Below are 15,597 nucleotides of genomic sequence, written 5' to 3'. Positions count from 1 at the left end.
GTCCTTCGAGGGAGGCGCTCAGCACAACGAACCAGGCAATCGGACTATAATGCTTGAACACTCTCACTTAGCCATAGAACTTTATAATTTTAAATTTCGGCGAAGCCCCTAGTTCGGAAGACCGAGTTCGGGGCGCTATCCACGCCTTGGCCGGACAAATCCGGCTCCTCGCTCGAAGCGGCATAAGTCTTTAGGGACTCGAAAAACCTCTCGAACAGCGACCGGTCTCTCGCCTCATCATGACAGTCAGTTTTAGCTTTCTCCACTGAGGTGCTTAACCCAGCTCAACCGGGGCACAATCGCAGTGGTTCTCCTAGTGCTACCTTAGCCGATATAGCGGAACGTAAGGCACCAAAACATAGGAGCCGGGCAAACCCAACTATTGACCCAAATCATGATTCGGAGCCGATGCATATAGTGCTATAAGTTCGGGGTGCCGCACTTGTGAAAGTGTACGGACTTCTCACACCATATTAAAGGGTACTGAAGCCCCTGGCGTACTTGCCGTACCACAGTGTACGGGTGCAACATGTCATTAATGAACATATATAAAAGAGAGTAATGCAGAAAATAGACAAAAGCTATGCATTGTTTATATAAAGGCTGCTGTCAGAGCAGAACGATACAAGTGGTATTATAAGGTAAAGATATTGGACTATTTAACATGTCCTAGCCAGGGGCAGGCCGCGGAATTGTATTCAAAACAGGTATACTGCTCGTAATAGAGACCACCTGGGGGTTCCATAATGCGGCATGGCTTGTCTGCCTCCCTGGATCTTGCATCGTTTGTGCGGCAGTCGAATTGCCGAACAGGTCGTCCGAAGTATGGAGTCCTGAAAGTAAGAAAAATTAAAAAAAGAATCCGGCAGCCCCTAGTACGTTTTAAGCCGTATTTTGGGTGTGCCGTTATTGTGCCCCTTCCCCTGTGCCCATGGTATTTCAAGGGCGTAGTTATGTACGCGAGGTACTGGTTTCGCTATGTCGCGAAAGCTGGGGTTGGGGCCGCATTGCTACGCTTGCTCAGAGTGTGCCAGGCGGTCCTGCTGTGGGTTACTCCGGGCGCGCTTGGCAGTGTCTGGCTTTTTAATGGCCGGACTGGAGAATTGCCTGAGAAGGCTACTTTGTACCTCCGCTGCGAGAGCCGCCGTATGCTCCTCCGTACGGAGGGAGCGTTCGGTGTTTCCGTTGACCGTAATTACTCCTCGAGGGCCTGGCATCTTGAGCTTGAGATATGCGTAGTGCGGCACCGCATTGAACTTTGCGAATGCGGTTCGTCCGAGCAGGGCGTGATAGCCACTGCGAAACGGGACTATATCGAAGATTAACTCTTCGCTTCGGAAATTGTCCGGGGATCCGAAGACCACGTCAAGTGTTACTGAGCCTGTACAGTTGGCTTCTACACCTGGTATAACGCCTTTAAAGGTCGTTCTTGTGGGCTTAATCCTTGAGGGATCTATGCCCATTTTCCGCACTGTATCCTGATAAAGCAGGTTCAGGCTACTGCCGCCGTCCATGAGGACTCTTGTGAGATGAAATCCGTCGATGATTGGGTCGAGAACCAATGCGGCGAAGCCGCCATGACGGATGCTAGTGGGATGGTCCCTTCGATCAAAAGTGATCGGGCAGGAGGACCATGGGTTGAACTTTGGGGCGACTGGCTCCATCGCGTATACGTCCCGTAGCGCACGCTTCCGCTCCCGCTTGGGAATGTGGGTTGCGTATATCATGTTCACCGTCCGCACTTGTGGGGGAAAGCCCTTCTGTCCATTGTTGTTCGGCGGCTTGGGCTCCTCGTCGTCGCTGTGCAGCCCCTTGTCTCTGTTTTCGGCCCTTAACTTGCCTGCCTGCTTGAACACCCAACAATCCCTGTTAGTGTGATTGGCTGGCCTTTCGGGGGTGCCATGTATCTGGCACAAGCGATCGAGTATTCGGTCCAAACTGGACGGGCCCTGAGTATTCTTTTTGAATGGCTTTTTCCGCTGACCGGATTTATAGCCTTTGAATCCGGCATTGACTGCCGTGTCTTCATTGCTGTCGCTGTTAACGCGGCGTTTTTGCTTATTCCGACGTGTCCTGCCACTTTTGTCCTTGGTATCCGAATTACCAGGGTTCTTTGATAAGTTGTTACTGCGAGCTAGCCAGCTGTCTTCTCCCGCGCAAAAGCGGGTCATGAGTGTCGTGAGGGCTGCCATGGATTTCGGCTTTTCCTGTCCCAGGTGCCGGGCAAGCCACTCGTCGCGGATGTTATGCTTGAAGGCTGCTAGGGCCTCTGCGTCCGGACAGTCGACTATCTGGTTTTTCTTTGTTAGGAACCGTGTCCAGAATTGTCTGGCCGATTCCTCTGGCTGCTGAATTATGTGGCTTAAGTCGTCGGCATCCGGCGGTCGCACGTAAGTGCCCTGGAAGTTGTCGAGGAATGCGGCTTCCAGGTCCTCCCAAGAACCGATTGAGTCTGCTGGCAAGCTGTTAAGCCAATGCCGGGCCGGTCCTTTAAGTTTGAGCGGGAGGTATTTGATGGCGTGTAGATCATCGCCGCGTGCCATGTGGATGTGAAGGAGATAATCCTCGATCCATACCGCCGGATCTGTTGTGCCATCGTATGATTCGATGTTTACGGGTTTGAAACCCTCTGGGATTTTATGATCCATTACTTCATTCGTGAAGCATAGCGGGTGTGCGGCGCCTCTGTACTGGGCTATATCACGACGCAGCTCGGAAGAGCTATGTCTGTTGTGTTCGGCCCGGCCGGATTTGTTGTATCCGGAGTGAAGATCATTGTCACATGCCGTAGGGCGCCTGCGCGATCCGTAGATCGATCTTGTTTGTCTTGCCTTATCCTCCAGTATGTCTCGCAGGTCGGGCGCATTTTCCCGTGCCTTAGTTGAGCGGCGTCGGGGCATGGCTTGGGTGGAGGGCCGAGAGGCCTCTCTGTCGCGGCCGCGAGGTGGCCGGTCTGCCATGTCATGCGCTGGTGATGTAGGTGCTTCCTCCTCTGATCGGGGTAGCGGCCTGCGCTTCGGGTAACTCTTGGAGGGGCGTTCGAGTTCATACTCTTCGGCCGCAAGGACTTCAGTCCATCTGTCAGCTAGCAAATCTTGGGCAGCTCTAAGCTGTTGCTGCTTTTTCTTGAGGCTGCTTGCCGTGGCTAAAAGCCTGCGTTTAAAACGCTCTTGTTCGGCGGGGTCTGATGGTATGACGAATTCGTCGTCATCGAGGCTTGCCTCGTCTTCGGAGGGAGGCGTATAGTTATCATCCTCGACCTCTCGGTCTGCCGCTCTCTCATGAGGGCTGGCTTCTCCATCTTCCTGTGCCGAATCTTGCTGAGGTGGGTGTTCTTCGGCGCTATCCGGGGTAGTATTATCTCCCGTGCCGGAATCACCGTTTTTGCTTTGGCGGGATTTAGAGCGGCGCCGCTGACGCCGGCGCTTTGGCTGTTTCTTGGGGGCGTCATCCCCCACTGTTCCATCGCCATCTCCATCTTTTGGAGTATCCACCATATATATGTCATATGACGAGGTGGCCTTCCAGCGCCCTACAGGTGCTGGTTCCTGTTCGTCTCCTACATCGTCGTCCATGCCGTCGATGTCTTCGGAGCTGAAGTCAAGCATGTCGGTTAGATCGTCGACAGTGGCTACAAAGTGGGTGGTGGGTGGGCTTTGAATTTCCTCATCATCCGTATCCCACCCTCGCTGACCGTAGTCCGGCCAGGGCTCTCCTGATAAAGAGAGAGACTTAAGAGAATTCAGGATATCGCCAAGAGGCGAATGCTGAAAGATGTCCGCGGCGGTGAACTCCATTATCGCGCCCAATCGGATTCGATCGGCAGGGGCATGGGGGGCTCGGAGTTCGGAGAGGAATCCGGTTTCTCGGAGTCACGGGCCATGCGGAGTGCGGGGCTGGAGTTCGGCTCGATCGCCTCTGAAATCGCAGCCCCTGAGGCAGCGTCCAACCGCTAATCCTCGATCGGCGCAGTAGGCTCCGAATTAATGGTCGGAACTGATGCGTGTGCTGCCTCCAAGGCGCTGTTCGGCGGCAGAGCTACATCATGCCCATCGAGACAGTGCGGCGTGCTTAGCTGTGGCTCGAATCCGTCGAAGATCAAGTCCCCGTGGATGTCAGCCGTGTAGTTTAGGCTTCCAAACCTGACCTGATGGCCAGGGGCGTAGCTTTTGATCTGCTCAAGGTGGCCGAGCGAATTGGCCCGCAGAGCGAAGCCGCCGAAGACGAAGATCTGTCCGGGGAGAAAAGTCTCACTCTGAACCGTATCGTTGTTGATGATCAAAGGAGCCATTGGGCCTAAAGGCGACGACACAGAGGAACTCTCAATGAAAGCACCAATGTCGGTGTCAAAACCGGCGGATCTCGGGTAAGGGGTCCCGAACTGTGCGTCAAGGCCGGATGGTAACAGGAGACAAGGGACACGATGTTTTTACCCAGGTTCGGGCCCTCTCGATGGAGGTAATACCCTACTCCTGCTTGATTAATATTGATGATATGGGTAATACAAGAGTAGATCTACCACGAGATCAAGGAGGCTAAACCCTAGAAGCTAGCCTATGGTATGATTGTTGTGTATGGAGTTGATTGCCTACGGACTACAACCCTCCGGTTTATATAGACACCGGATAGGGTTAGGGTTACACAGAGTCGGTTACAAGGGTAGGAGATCTTGAATATCCGCATCGCCAAGCTTGCCTTCCACGCCAAGGAAAGTCCCATCCGGACATGGGACGAAGTCTTCAATCTTGCGTCTTCATAGTCCAGGAGTCCGGCTGAAGGTATAGTCCGGCTACCCGAACACCCCCTAATCCAGGACTCCCTCACTCTACCCGGCCGGAGTGTACGTAGAGAGAACCCTTAGGGTGTGGGCGATCTCAAGGTGGAGGGGCGCAAGGGAGTTAACGGAGTTCTTCCTTGCGACCGGCTTCCGCCACCTCCCCCGCGGCTCTTCGAGGATGTACCATCTTGAGGAGGTCAACCACAATGGCGTTGTGGTGGGGCTCCTCGCTATGTTCACTAACCCCTTCGATGCTTTCCACCTCCTCGGGCGAGTGTATTGGGTTGGTTGTGAGTTCATAGCTTTCACCAGCCATAACATCTTCACCGACTTCAACAACATCTTCCCCAACAATGATGTTATGCACACGCTCCCGTACCCCATCAACAACGGGGAGGCGTGAAGGGCGCCCGGAGGAGCGAGGTGGTGTTCACCCGGAGGAGGAGGAGAAGAACCCGAAGAACCCGCGTTTGGTGCTCCCGATCTATCTAGCTTGCTATATATCTATCATATTAGTATTTTAAGTTGTAATCGTTATGCTACTATTATTAAGTTGTATTAGTATTTTAAGTTGTAAGGATATCGTGGAGTTGTAAGGCTATCATGGAACTATGGATTGCAATCATTATGCTTCTATATAATCGTTATGCTACTATATATATTGTGTGTTTCGTGCTATTATTTGTAGATTGCTATGGGTTGTTCTTGCTATTATTTGTGTATTGCTATGGGTTGCTACGGGCCCGGGTTGCTACACCCCAATCACCACACACACCATCTTCAAAATATTGGCCAAATAATGGGTCATGACCCAAACCATAGACATGCAACTAGGAGCCCCATGCAAACCCACTATCGACCTGCAACTAGGAAATGCAAACTAATTTACTTCATGCAAGCATGCAACTCTTTTAGTTCATGGAACCGTAGACATGCATAAAAACAAGTAACATTTAGTTTTAGTGCATCAAAAAATGTCCATCACAAAATTTAGTGCAAGAAAAAGGTCAAAGTAAAAACAAGTAACATTTTATTTGCCAAAGTTAGAGGTGGGTTGGTGTCCCTACGCGAGTGAGCTCGTGCCCCTACGCGGGTGGGCTGGTCTCTATTTGGGCATGGTTATTTTCTTACGGCCCAACATCTATTCGACAGCCCAGTTTTGTTTTTTACTAGAAATTGAATTTGGGTGTGTACTCTGTTAACTGAAGAACAAAAATAGAGGAAACACATCACGAACACTGAATAATTTGTGTTCCAAATTGCTGCTTCAATTCAGATACATAACTTGGCATGGCGCACAGATCACATCCTCTACCCTGACAGGCCTAAATGCCCATTCTAATGACGGATGAACAAGAAATAAAACAAAAACAGAGCAATGATACAACAATAGAACCTCCCTGCCATGAAATTTACTTGTTTCTGCAAATCGATCATCTGCATTAGATGTTTCTTGATCTTCTTCAGTTCCTCGGTCAATTCGAACTCCGCATGCAGTTCAGCATTGCGCACATACATCGCCATCGGCACGACTCTGCCCGCCCCTCCGCCCGAGCTCCCCATATTCTCCACAGCAATCGGCGGCACCCCGCCCAAATTGAGCTCCCAGGTTGCGGCCACGCTCGGATCAACGTAGCCCTCAAACTGAATCCTATCAACATATTCATCAATCTACTCGAAATGGTAACATTTCTTCAGGATCTGAAAACAACAACATGAACCCTAAAATCCAATCGAGGAGAAAAACAAAACATGGAGAAATCAGAGCAAAAGACAGCGAAAGAACGGGCTTAGAACTGAGATCTAACCTTGCCATCCCTTCCTGCCATTGGTTTGCTCAAGCATTTCACAAATTCCCGCCCAAGATTGCCATTGTCATCCCTCTTAGTGACCAGCCGTTTAAGAGGGTCTGGGCGTGGGCAGTCAGGGCACCTTGTGAGCAGCACCGGTCCATACTGTCATCATTCTAAATGTGTGGCGGAGGAGGTAGACATTTGCGCTAGGTCGCCGGAGAAGAGAAAGATTGGGGAAAGGGGATGAATGGGTGGCAGCGGGCGGACGGGCATGGGCGCTCGTCTCTTCTAGCTGCAAGGAGGTGGGTCCCACGAGTAGACAAGTGGTGGGTCCCGCGCTTACGTGAATAAGTGGTGGGTCCAGCCCCCAACAGCTAACGAGGGCATCATTTGAGTTTAACAGCCATGTTGTGCGTGGGCTATTTACCTGGTCAAAATTATCGCATCACAGCCATTCGCTCGAACAACGTCGCACCCTTGCTAATTCACCTCAAATGTGTCGCACAGGAGCTATGAGTAACCGCTATCGATTGAAACTCTAATGAGGACTGACAAGGCATCAGTATCCTGGCTACTCATCACGGAACTCCACCACGGACAGCACCACAGGCGTGACATCCGTTCGCTCCCTCATGGCATCCAACCACTCGGGCTTCCCCTCCACCCACTTGTTGAGGAACGCCACCATGCCGCCGGCGACGAACCGCCTCATGGGCGCCCTGGCCCCGCCGCTCTTGCACAGGGCGCGCGTGGCCAGCCCCTTGGCGCCCGTCGTCACGTCGTCCATCATGTCGGTGTGCCCGTAGTCCCTCGCCACCAGGTGGCACGCCGGCGCCGAGCACTCGTCGTAGAACTCCGCGTGGCTCACGCCCAGAGGCGCGCACGGCGGGAACAGGGCGTTGCGGGGCAGCTCGCCGAGGCCCGTGCCGATGACCATGACCGGCGCCGGGACGCGCAGCGCGTTCGGCTTGTAGACCAGGATCGGCGGGGGCGTCTGGTCGCCCATGCCGGTGCCGTCCACGGGGTCGACGGCGATGAGGGCCGCGAGAGGCAGGGTGGTCTTGGCGTGGCCCAGCGCGAGCGCGAAGGCCACCTTGCCGCCCCGGCTGTGGCCGGAGATGGACACCTGATGAATGATGATGCAATTGTTAGTATCTTGATGAATAATTGTTCGGTTAAATTAGAGAGCAATCGATGGTAAACTGACCGCAGTTAGGTTCGGTCGAACACCGGGTGGGAGCTTGGAAGAAAGGCCGACAGCGAGCCAGTCGATGACGGCGGCCGCCGAGTTTATCTCGCCGGTGGTATCGGGCCCGGATACCGTGTACAGCTACAATTGTACTCGAGTTCAGTGTTCATCTCTGGAGCAGAAATTCATTGCCGCGCCGACATTAGCTTGACGACCTTGTTGATATAAGATACCTGAGGACCGACGACGATGAAGCCATGGGAGGCGACATGCTGGAGCAGCTGGGAGTAGAAGTAGTTGTTGCAGAGGTAGCCGTGCAGGAAGAGCAGCACCGGGTACTCCCCTGCGTCGCACGGGGCGGCCACCAGCAGCGGCTTCGGAGGAGACTGCGCGTCGACGGGACTGGTCGGACAGCACCTCGTGGCCTGCGCGACCTTGGTAAGGCTGGTGCCATGGCGTCCATGGTCGAACACGTCGCCTGCAGACGCCATGGTGTGAAGCAGAGCGACAGGCTGCTACTCTGCCGATCCCACGCGCCTTGCAGAGGAGCTCGTGTATGTTAACCTGGAGTTGTGGTAGTTACCGGTGCTTGTGGCCGCTTAACGGCCGTGTGTTCTGGGGATCCTTATCTGCGTGGTTCTCCAAGAAATATCTGATGCATTTTAGTCCTCCTTTTCACATTCTCTTGTAGTACGTACTTGATAGTTGATACGATGGAAGATTGGGACATTCCTTTGTTTCCATCTTCGATAAGTCTTACTAGTCATCAGTCGGCCGCCTCCCATCACTATGTCGACGCGTTTGTGTCGTGTCCTTGCTGAACGTGATGGATTGAAGTTTGGTTTGGGGATGAGAATCCGAAGTTCAACCTCATGTTGGACTCGTCATCATCAATGCACGCGCGACGATTCCTTCTTAAAAGTGTAGCCTACGAGTTGTGCATTTTTCTTTTTGCTCTCGTCTTGTAACATAGGATTAGTAGTTATTTAGAGCAGTCACTATCGTGAGGCATGCGACTTCGGATTTTCTTTTCGCTTTATTTCCGGTTCAATGTTGTTCGCTTGCTGGATTTTGTATTCTTAATAATATATAGTTATATGCATTGTTCTGATGCAGAGGCCGGGAGTTATCCTCCTTTCTGAAAAAAATGACATTAATATGTAATTATGAAGCATGCTAAACTTTAAATATCAAATATTTCAATTTCATGAAATAAACCGAAATAGATTTATGCTTTACAAGTCCGGTGAAATAAGCACTCAGCTTCCTCTTAAGCAGCCCGCATTGGCAGGCCGCAACCACTAGTGGTTTGCAACCGGCGCTATAGGGGTGATTCCTATATGGTATGTGTCACTGGATAGCAACCCAACGCATACCTCCCCATGTGCCACGTCCTCTGTACGGACCGGCCTATACTGGTTTCTCCCAGCGGGTTTTTCTTGTTCTTTTGGTTTTTCGTCCTGTTTTTATTTTCCTTTTTCTATTTTTGTCTTTTGTCTTTTTTCTTATTTTCTTCCTTTATCCTTTTCTTTTTTTAATAATTTTGGTAAGATTATTTTTAAATTTGTGAATATTTTTTTGAATCTGCAAATATTTTTTGAATTCATGAATAATTTTTTGCAATTCATGAATGACTTTTGGATCCACCTACATATTTTTCTATGTATGTGAACATTTTTAAGTCACAGTTTTTTAATTCGCAAATGTTTTTCTAATTCACGGATATAATTTTAGTTCATAATATTTTTTTGAATTCGTAAACATTTTTTTGAAGTCGAGAACAATTTTTTGAAATTTGTTATCATTTAAAAAAAACTTGTGATCATTTTTTAAGCTCACTAATATTTTCGAAATTCAAGATTATTTTTTAAAACCATGAACATTTTTTGGAATCCTGTGTATTTTTTGGAATCCTGTGTATTTTTTGAATCGTGATTATTTTCGAAAACAATGTTTGGATTCGTATTTTTTTCTAAATATGCGAACATTGTTTAATTCGTGATTTTGTTTCAGAATTCGGGACATTTACTACGTTCATGAACATCTTTCTTATAAATTCATATTTTTGAAACCACAAACAGAAAAAAATACAAAAAAAAAACTGGGGCGCCTCGGTATAGGTGCCGTATAGTGTGCAGCCAGCAGTGACCAGCTCTGTTCTGCTCCATCTAGGAAAAAAACTCTGTTCTTCTCGTCTAGACTCTCGCGCGGACTTGCGTTGGGGAACGGGGTCTGGCTGGGGCCGGGGCAGATGCGTTCGGGCGCGGGGGGCGGCGGGCGTGCGTTCTCCAGCCCGTCAGATGGCCAGAGGCCTCGACGCCTCGTCGCGGCCGCGCTCCGCATCAGGGCGACGCCGGCTCTACGCGCGGTGAGCCAGTGAGCAGCAAGATCAGTCTACTCTCCCTCCCCATTCGGTAATTTTATCCAGTTCGATTCCTAGTTTTCCGCTGCATCTTAATTAGTGGGGGATTCTAACTAGGTCAGATGTTTTGCACTAGATACATTTGTTGTTTATAAAGGACCGAATCTAGCCATGGTTTAGGGGAATGCTAATATACTGTCGATTCATTTTATACAAAAGAAATAGAGGTGAATGTGAAGCTACTGAATGCTCGGCCTCCTCTCTTGCTACTCTAGTTTGAACATCAAAGTCATAAATAACAAATCAAACTCGAACAATCGAAGTCTTGTTCCGAGGGATTAAATTCTTGGAACGGGATCCAGCATTATGTCCACATATTTGGCAATTATCCACCTAATCAAAGTGATGATCTGTGGCGAGCAGATTTAAAGCAGTCCTTACCGAAAAAGGCTTTCGCCCCGCTTTATAAATAAAGCAAACCGTCAAAAGCACACATACACGGACTAGTCCGGAACACACACACCCAAGATACACAACAAGAGGTACAAAGGTTCCGCTGAGGGCACAGCTCAACAAGCCCAAAAAACAACAAAGAAAAGAAAGGCCGAAGCCGGAGAACAGGTCCGGCGCCTAATCTGGCTCCGGAGGAGGCGGAGGGGGCGGCGGCGGCGACAGACGAAAGGCCATCGAGCGAAGGTCGGCGATGAAGGCGGAGATGGCGTCCCGGTCCCGAAGGCCGCTAAGCGACCGCCAAAGCTGCAAGAAACCAGACAGTTTGAAAAGAGCGTCAGTAGCCCGTCGAAGAAGGATGCGCTGAATCACAAGCTTATTGCGAATCGTCCAGAGGGTCCAGGCGAGTGCCCCAATCTCAAGCCACCTAATGTGGCAAGAGGGCAGGGGGAAGTTCTAAAGTTCGGCAAAAAGGTCGGGAAAGTTGGTGTGGCACCAATCACCTCCCACTACCTCTCTAAAGCAGCTCCACACGAATTAAACGGACACACAGGAGAAGAAGATGTGGTTCGAATCTTCAGGGATACCACACAGCGGACCCTTTTGTGGTTCGAATAAGCAGTCCTTATGCTGACCCTTTTGTGGAATTGCAAAGTTTATGGTACGCAAGATCGACACTTCAAGTACAATTGATTTAACCCGGACGATTTGGGGTAGTCCTAAAAAGTTACAGCTTCGTCCCTCCTAAGATTTCTTTCAAGCTCCACGACTGACACCTGTATATATCACTCAAACTGACCCAAAGGCCATGATGTTTCAGACAACTCACGAGACGATGTAATCCATTCAGTTAGTGAACTCTCATTGTTTCTCAAAGGAATTCCAAACAAGCACAGACAGAAACTTCTGTAAAATTCATGAGTTCACATGTACATGCTAGGTGCTTACATACACCAAGTAGTTTCAGACTGGAACCATGTAGAACATACAGAAGATTGATTCATTAACCCCGTGAGTAATTAAACTGAGCATAGACAACCAGAGTAACATCTGAAGTGAAGTAAATGTTTGATATGCTCCCTAGCTAGTGTTTGAATACATTAAAATATAGTATCTATCCAGACGAAATGCACAAGAAAGTAGATGTTTTAACATCTAAGAGAGACACGATAACACTGAACACCGTATATGTATATGTTATCTTCCTCCTGAAAGGTCGGAAAAAGTGGCAAAACTCGTCGATAACTGAGGGTATTGCAAGTTTGGTGATTCCAATCCTCTGTTTTGCGTCAAGGCCTGCATAGTGAAGCTGAAGTGTGCTGGTGTTAGCTCTGGGAGTGGTGTATCACCTTCGAGATACTGCATGACTTGCCGCATTGTGGGCCTTGCGCTAGTAAAAGGGTGCGAGCACAGAAGCCCTAGCTTCAGCACCAATGATGCATCATCGATGTTGTAGTCACCCCGCAGTCTCTGATCCACGGTATCCATGAGCGATCCGTTGTGCCAACGCTCTATAACCCAGTCGACCAATGTATGTTTGTTGCCAAATGGGTTCTGCTTGATAGGCCTCTGCCCAGAAGTAACCTCAAGGAGAAATATGCCGAATGCAAACACGTCCGTCAGAGGGGATGCCTTGCCCGTCCGTACGAACTCAGGCGCCAGGTATCCCATGGTTCCAACCATATGTGTGGTTTGTGGATCAGTGCCATGATCGTACAACCTTGAGAGACCAAAGTCACCTAGTCTTGCATTCATTTCACTGTCCAGAAGCACGTTGCTCGGCTTGACGTCTCGGTGTATGACAACTTTCTCCCACTTCTCGTGAAGGTAAAACAATCCGAACGCGACACCCTTGATAATATGTAACCTCTCCTCCCAATTCAGTGATGGCTTGCCATCTTTAAAGTATAAATACTGATTGAGGCTTCCATTTGACATGTAGTCATAAACCAAAAGAAGTTCACCTTTCCTTCGGCAATAGCCAAGCAGGGGCACAAGGTTGCGGTGTCTGAGCCGGCCGATACTGACAACCTCCGCGATGAACTCCTTCATCCCTTGCCTCGACTCGTGAGACACTCTCTTCACCGCCACTTTCAGTTTGGACTTTGGGAGTGTCCCTTTGTATACCTTGCCGAACCCGCCCACACCAAGCAGATTCTTTTCCTTGAACCCTTCCGTGGCATGGAACAGGTCCTTGAAGGAGAAGCGGTGTGGCCCGAAATCGACCTCCCAATCTTCCCGCAGCTCCCTGTACCTGAATCTCTTGCGAAGAAACAAAATGATGACAGTTCCTACTACAAGGACGAACGTGGCCGTGGCAATAGGCAGGGTGATCTCCAGGACCTTGGAGCGAGGCTCTGGGCCAAGACGTGGTAGCTTTGGGAGCTTAGATGTGTCGATGGCTGGAGCAGGGCCGTTTACGGCGAAGCTCCAGCCGAGAACGCAGTGGATCGTGCTGATTGCGCCGGTAGTGGCTGCGAAGCCGATGTACGATGGTTCTCTCAGAACTGTGGAGAGGTTGTAGGGAGATGAAAGCAGCGGCCTCACCGGCTTAGCTACTCCCAGAGGAGCCAAGAACACGTTGATCTGCGTGGACACCCCATCATAGTCAGCCCATACCTGCATCGCCTTGCCGCTGATAAGAGTCAAGTTGTTGAAGGCTCTACTCTCATCATCGTAGTACCCAGTGCGGTAGGCCTGCAAGGAGTTGAGGCTGTTGATGTCGATGCCAACGTGGTTGTTGTCCATGTCCTGGAACTCCTTGTTCTGGGTGGTGTCGAGCTCGACGGCGAACATGTGGTTGCTGGCGTTGCCATTGTTGCCGCTGTTGAGGAGGCCCATGTACTGCGCCCACGTGTTGGAGAGGTTCTTGGTGGGGGCGACAAAGAAGGCCATGCCGTCGGCGCTTATGCCGTCGTGGACGGAGAGGATGGCGAAGGCGAAGCTGAGGGAGAAGGACCGCACCGTGCCGTTGGGCGACCCGCGCAGGCTCAGCGGGGTCGGGTACAAGGCGTGGCCGAGGTTGATGGTGTCGTTGGTGAGCTCGAGGAGCCCCTCCGGCGTCACCTTGGCGCTGCCGTCGAGGGTGAGGTTGACACCGGAGAAGCCGTTGTATAGAAAACTGAAACTGTCGTTGCTGGTTGTGGATGCAGCACAGGGAAGAACGAGGAGTGGGATGGCATAGAGGAGGAAGAAGATGTGCTCCCTCGGAGCCATGCCTTGAGCTCTCTGGCAAGGAAAATATTACGATATTTTGTGGCTGATAAACAACTAGTACCGGTGTGGCTATCCTATCTAAGTAGTACTGCTGTATGTGCGCGTGACAGTGGCAAACAACTGCCCATGATTATTTACTAAGAAGTAAATCCATAAAATTTATAGTACTTAGTAATTTTGCTAAGTCGCAAGCAAGAGACACATCACCATCCACGTGTGCAATCGAAGAGAAAGTGGTCCAACAGGTTCAATTTTCTTCCTAGATACTGAAAAATTGTCTCCCCATCGACGCTGAAGTCTGAACATCTTTGTGGAACCGTCTAAATCAGACTGATTTAGACGGCAACCACTAGCAAGTAGCAACACGTTGTTATAATTCTCTCCTCCGAGACGAGGGAAGAGCCTTTGAATATCAAGCCAGAAAGTAGAGTAGCATGCGTACACTTCTGTTGGTGATAAGTCTGGATAGTCGTCTAAAACGACTGGGTATGCATGATCCGTCATGGTCAATCCCGGCGTCCTCTGGCTAGCGGTCTGCATATGCACTTGTGTTGGACTTCTCTGCTGAATCTGAGGTGGTCCGGGCTAGGTATGCACCGCACATATAATGTAGCTAGCCTAGAGTTTTCTACATACTGTATGTAAGGACATCCTCATCCGCCCAACACCAAGGACTGGGCCGTCGCTACACGGTGGACACCTACATCATGCACGTCTCCATGTCGGGTTGGACGGTCCCAAACTGATGGACGTGTTGTTTGTAGAGTCAAACGGGTGCCTGCAGAAGAGCTTGTCTATTCTCTGATAAAAGTCTACTGCGACAGCCATTTTTCTGTGTGGCTAACCCAGGGCGATCCGGTTGCATGGCTGGAGTTTCAGGAAAAGCATGAGAGAAATGTGAAAGCGAAGGGAGGAGGGAGAGGAGTCGGTCCACTGAGGAGACTGTAGCATTGGATGAGATCAACTTTGTAAGGTGGTTTCAAGACTCCATGTCTGTGTTGCCAAGGTCTGTGGTTGGTTTTGTTGCGTGTTGATGCGTGAGCTATGCATTTTTTTTTAATAATTTGCTTTTCTACATTCTCAATGTCTTGACTAGTTTTTGATATCGTGATGGTGTAGAGCCTGGATATAATTTGCATCTTCTTGCTATTAACATATCCACGTTATCGTAGAAATGTGCAAAATGTTATCTCCTTGATATATAGAAAGCCAGTATCCGTTGGATCTTTCAAGAAAGAAACTAAGCTAGTTATTTTGAATAACATATGACCATATATTAATTCTTTAGAATTAGTCACAAGGGCAGTAATTGTATGTGTTGTCCATATAATTCTGGCCAATAAATACATGTATTTTGCCAACAAGTATATTCTATATATGCACATGTTTTTCTTTACAGTATGTATGCACCAGTTATTACACTTCCTAGCAGTTTTAGTACATGTCCTTCATTGTAATTATATGTTGGTTTAGTGAAGGATAGAGCCATTTAAAAAAAAATGACGGTTTACCCCGCCTCTGCATCAGACGATGCACACATCCATATTTGCTAAGATTAGAGTATCAAACATCCATTACATCGTACAAAAGTGGCCCCAGAACCCAAACAGCAACATGTATATTGTAGAACTTGAGAGAAAGATGAAGTGCACAACAGTAACAGTTTTGCGCCATTAGTTGCTCACCTCCCGCTCCCGCGGCACGCTCCGCGCGCGCGCCTCGGGAGATCGATCGGCCGCCGCCGCCGTCGCCTCCCCAGCGTCGCCTCCCCCTCGCCGCCGCCGGAGTGCGCCCGCCGGGCAAAGCCCGC

At 49.9% G+C, this 15,597-nt stretch overlaps 2 protein-coding genes and 1 long non-coding RNA gene across 3 annotated transcripts; 1 reads left to right on the top strand and 2 right to left on the bottom strand.

The window, feature by feature from the left end:
- Positions 1–6,856: 6,856 nt before the first annotated feature.
- Positions 6,857–8,406, bottom strand: LOC123057940 (chlorophyllase-2). Its single transcript, XM_044480799.1, has 3 exons — positions 7,993–8,406; positions 7,778–7,900; positions 6,857–7,696 (listed from the first exon to the last, which is right to left on the bottom strand). The coding sequence occupies exons 1-3, from the start codon at positions 8,248–8,250 to the stop codon at positions 7,142–7,144; spliced, it is 936 nt and encodes a 311-aa protein (XP_044336734.1). The 5' UTR covers positions 8,251–8,406; the 3' UTR covers positions 6,857–7,141.
- A 1,525-nt stretch (positions 8,407–9,931) lies between these two features.
- LOC123060338 (uncharacterized) lies at positions 9,932–14,942 on the top strand. The gene is made up of 2 exons (XR_006427904.1): positions 9,932–10,173; positions 14,667–14,942. It is a non-coding gene; the product is annotated as an uncharacterized lncRNA (long non-coding RNA).
- LOC123060337 (L-type lectin-domain containing receptor kinase SIT2) lies at positions 11,567–13,820 on the bottom strand. Its single transcript, XM_044483018.1, has one exon. The coding sequence runs from the start codon at positions 13,785–13,787 to the stop codon at positions 11,769–11,771; it is 2,019 nt and encodes a 672-aa protein (XP_044338953.1). The 5' UTR covers positions 13,788–13,820; the 3' UTR covers positions 11,567–11,768.
- Positions 14,943–15,597: the final 655 nt, after the last annotated feature.

Source organism: Triticum aestivum, chromosome 3A, assembly GCF_018294505.1.
Source record: "Triticum aestivum cultivar Chinese Spring chromosome 3A, IWGSC CS RefSeq v2.1, whole genome shotgun sequence".
In the NCBI taxonomy this organism is placed as follows: domain Eukaryota; kingdom Viridiplantae; phylum Streptophyta; class Magnoliopsida; order Poales; family Poaceae; genus Triticum; species Triticum aestivum.
Note: the sequence above shows the minus strand (reverse complement) of the source record. Positions and strands in the feature narration are given on the sequence as shown.

Coding starts and splice junctions, on each gene's coding strand:
- LOC123060337 (XM_044483018.1), bottom strand. CDS start 13,787: ATGGCTCCGAGGGAGCACATCTTCTTCCTCCTCTATGCCATCCCACTC.
- LOC123057940 (XM_044480799.1), bottom strand. CDS start 8,250: ATGGCGTCTGCAGGCGACGTGTTCGACCATGGACGCCATGGCACCAGC. Junction 7,901..7,992: donor TCATCGTCGTCGGTCCTCAG/GTATCTTATATC, acceptor GTACAATTGTAG/CTGTACACGGTATCCGGGCC. Junction 7,697..7,777: donor TTCGACCGAACCTAACTGCG/GTCAGTTTACCA, acceptor ATCATTCATCAG/GTGTCCATCTCCGGCCACAG.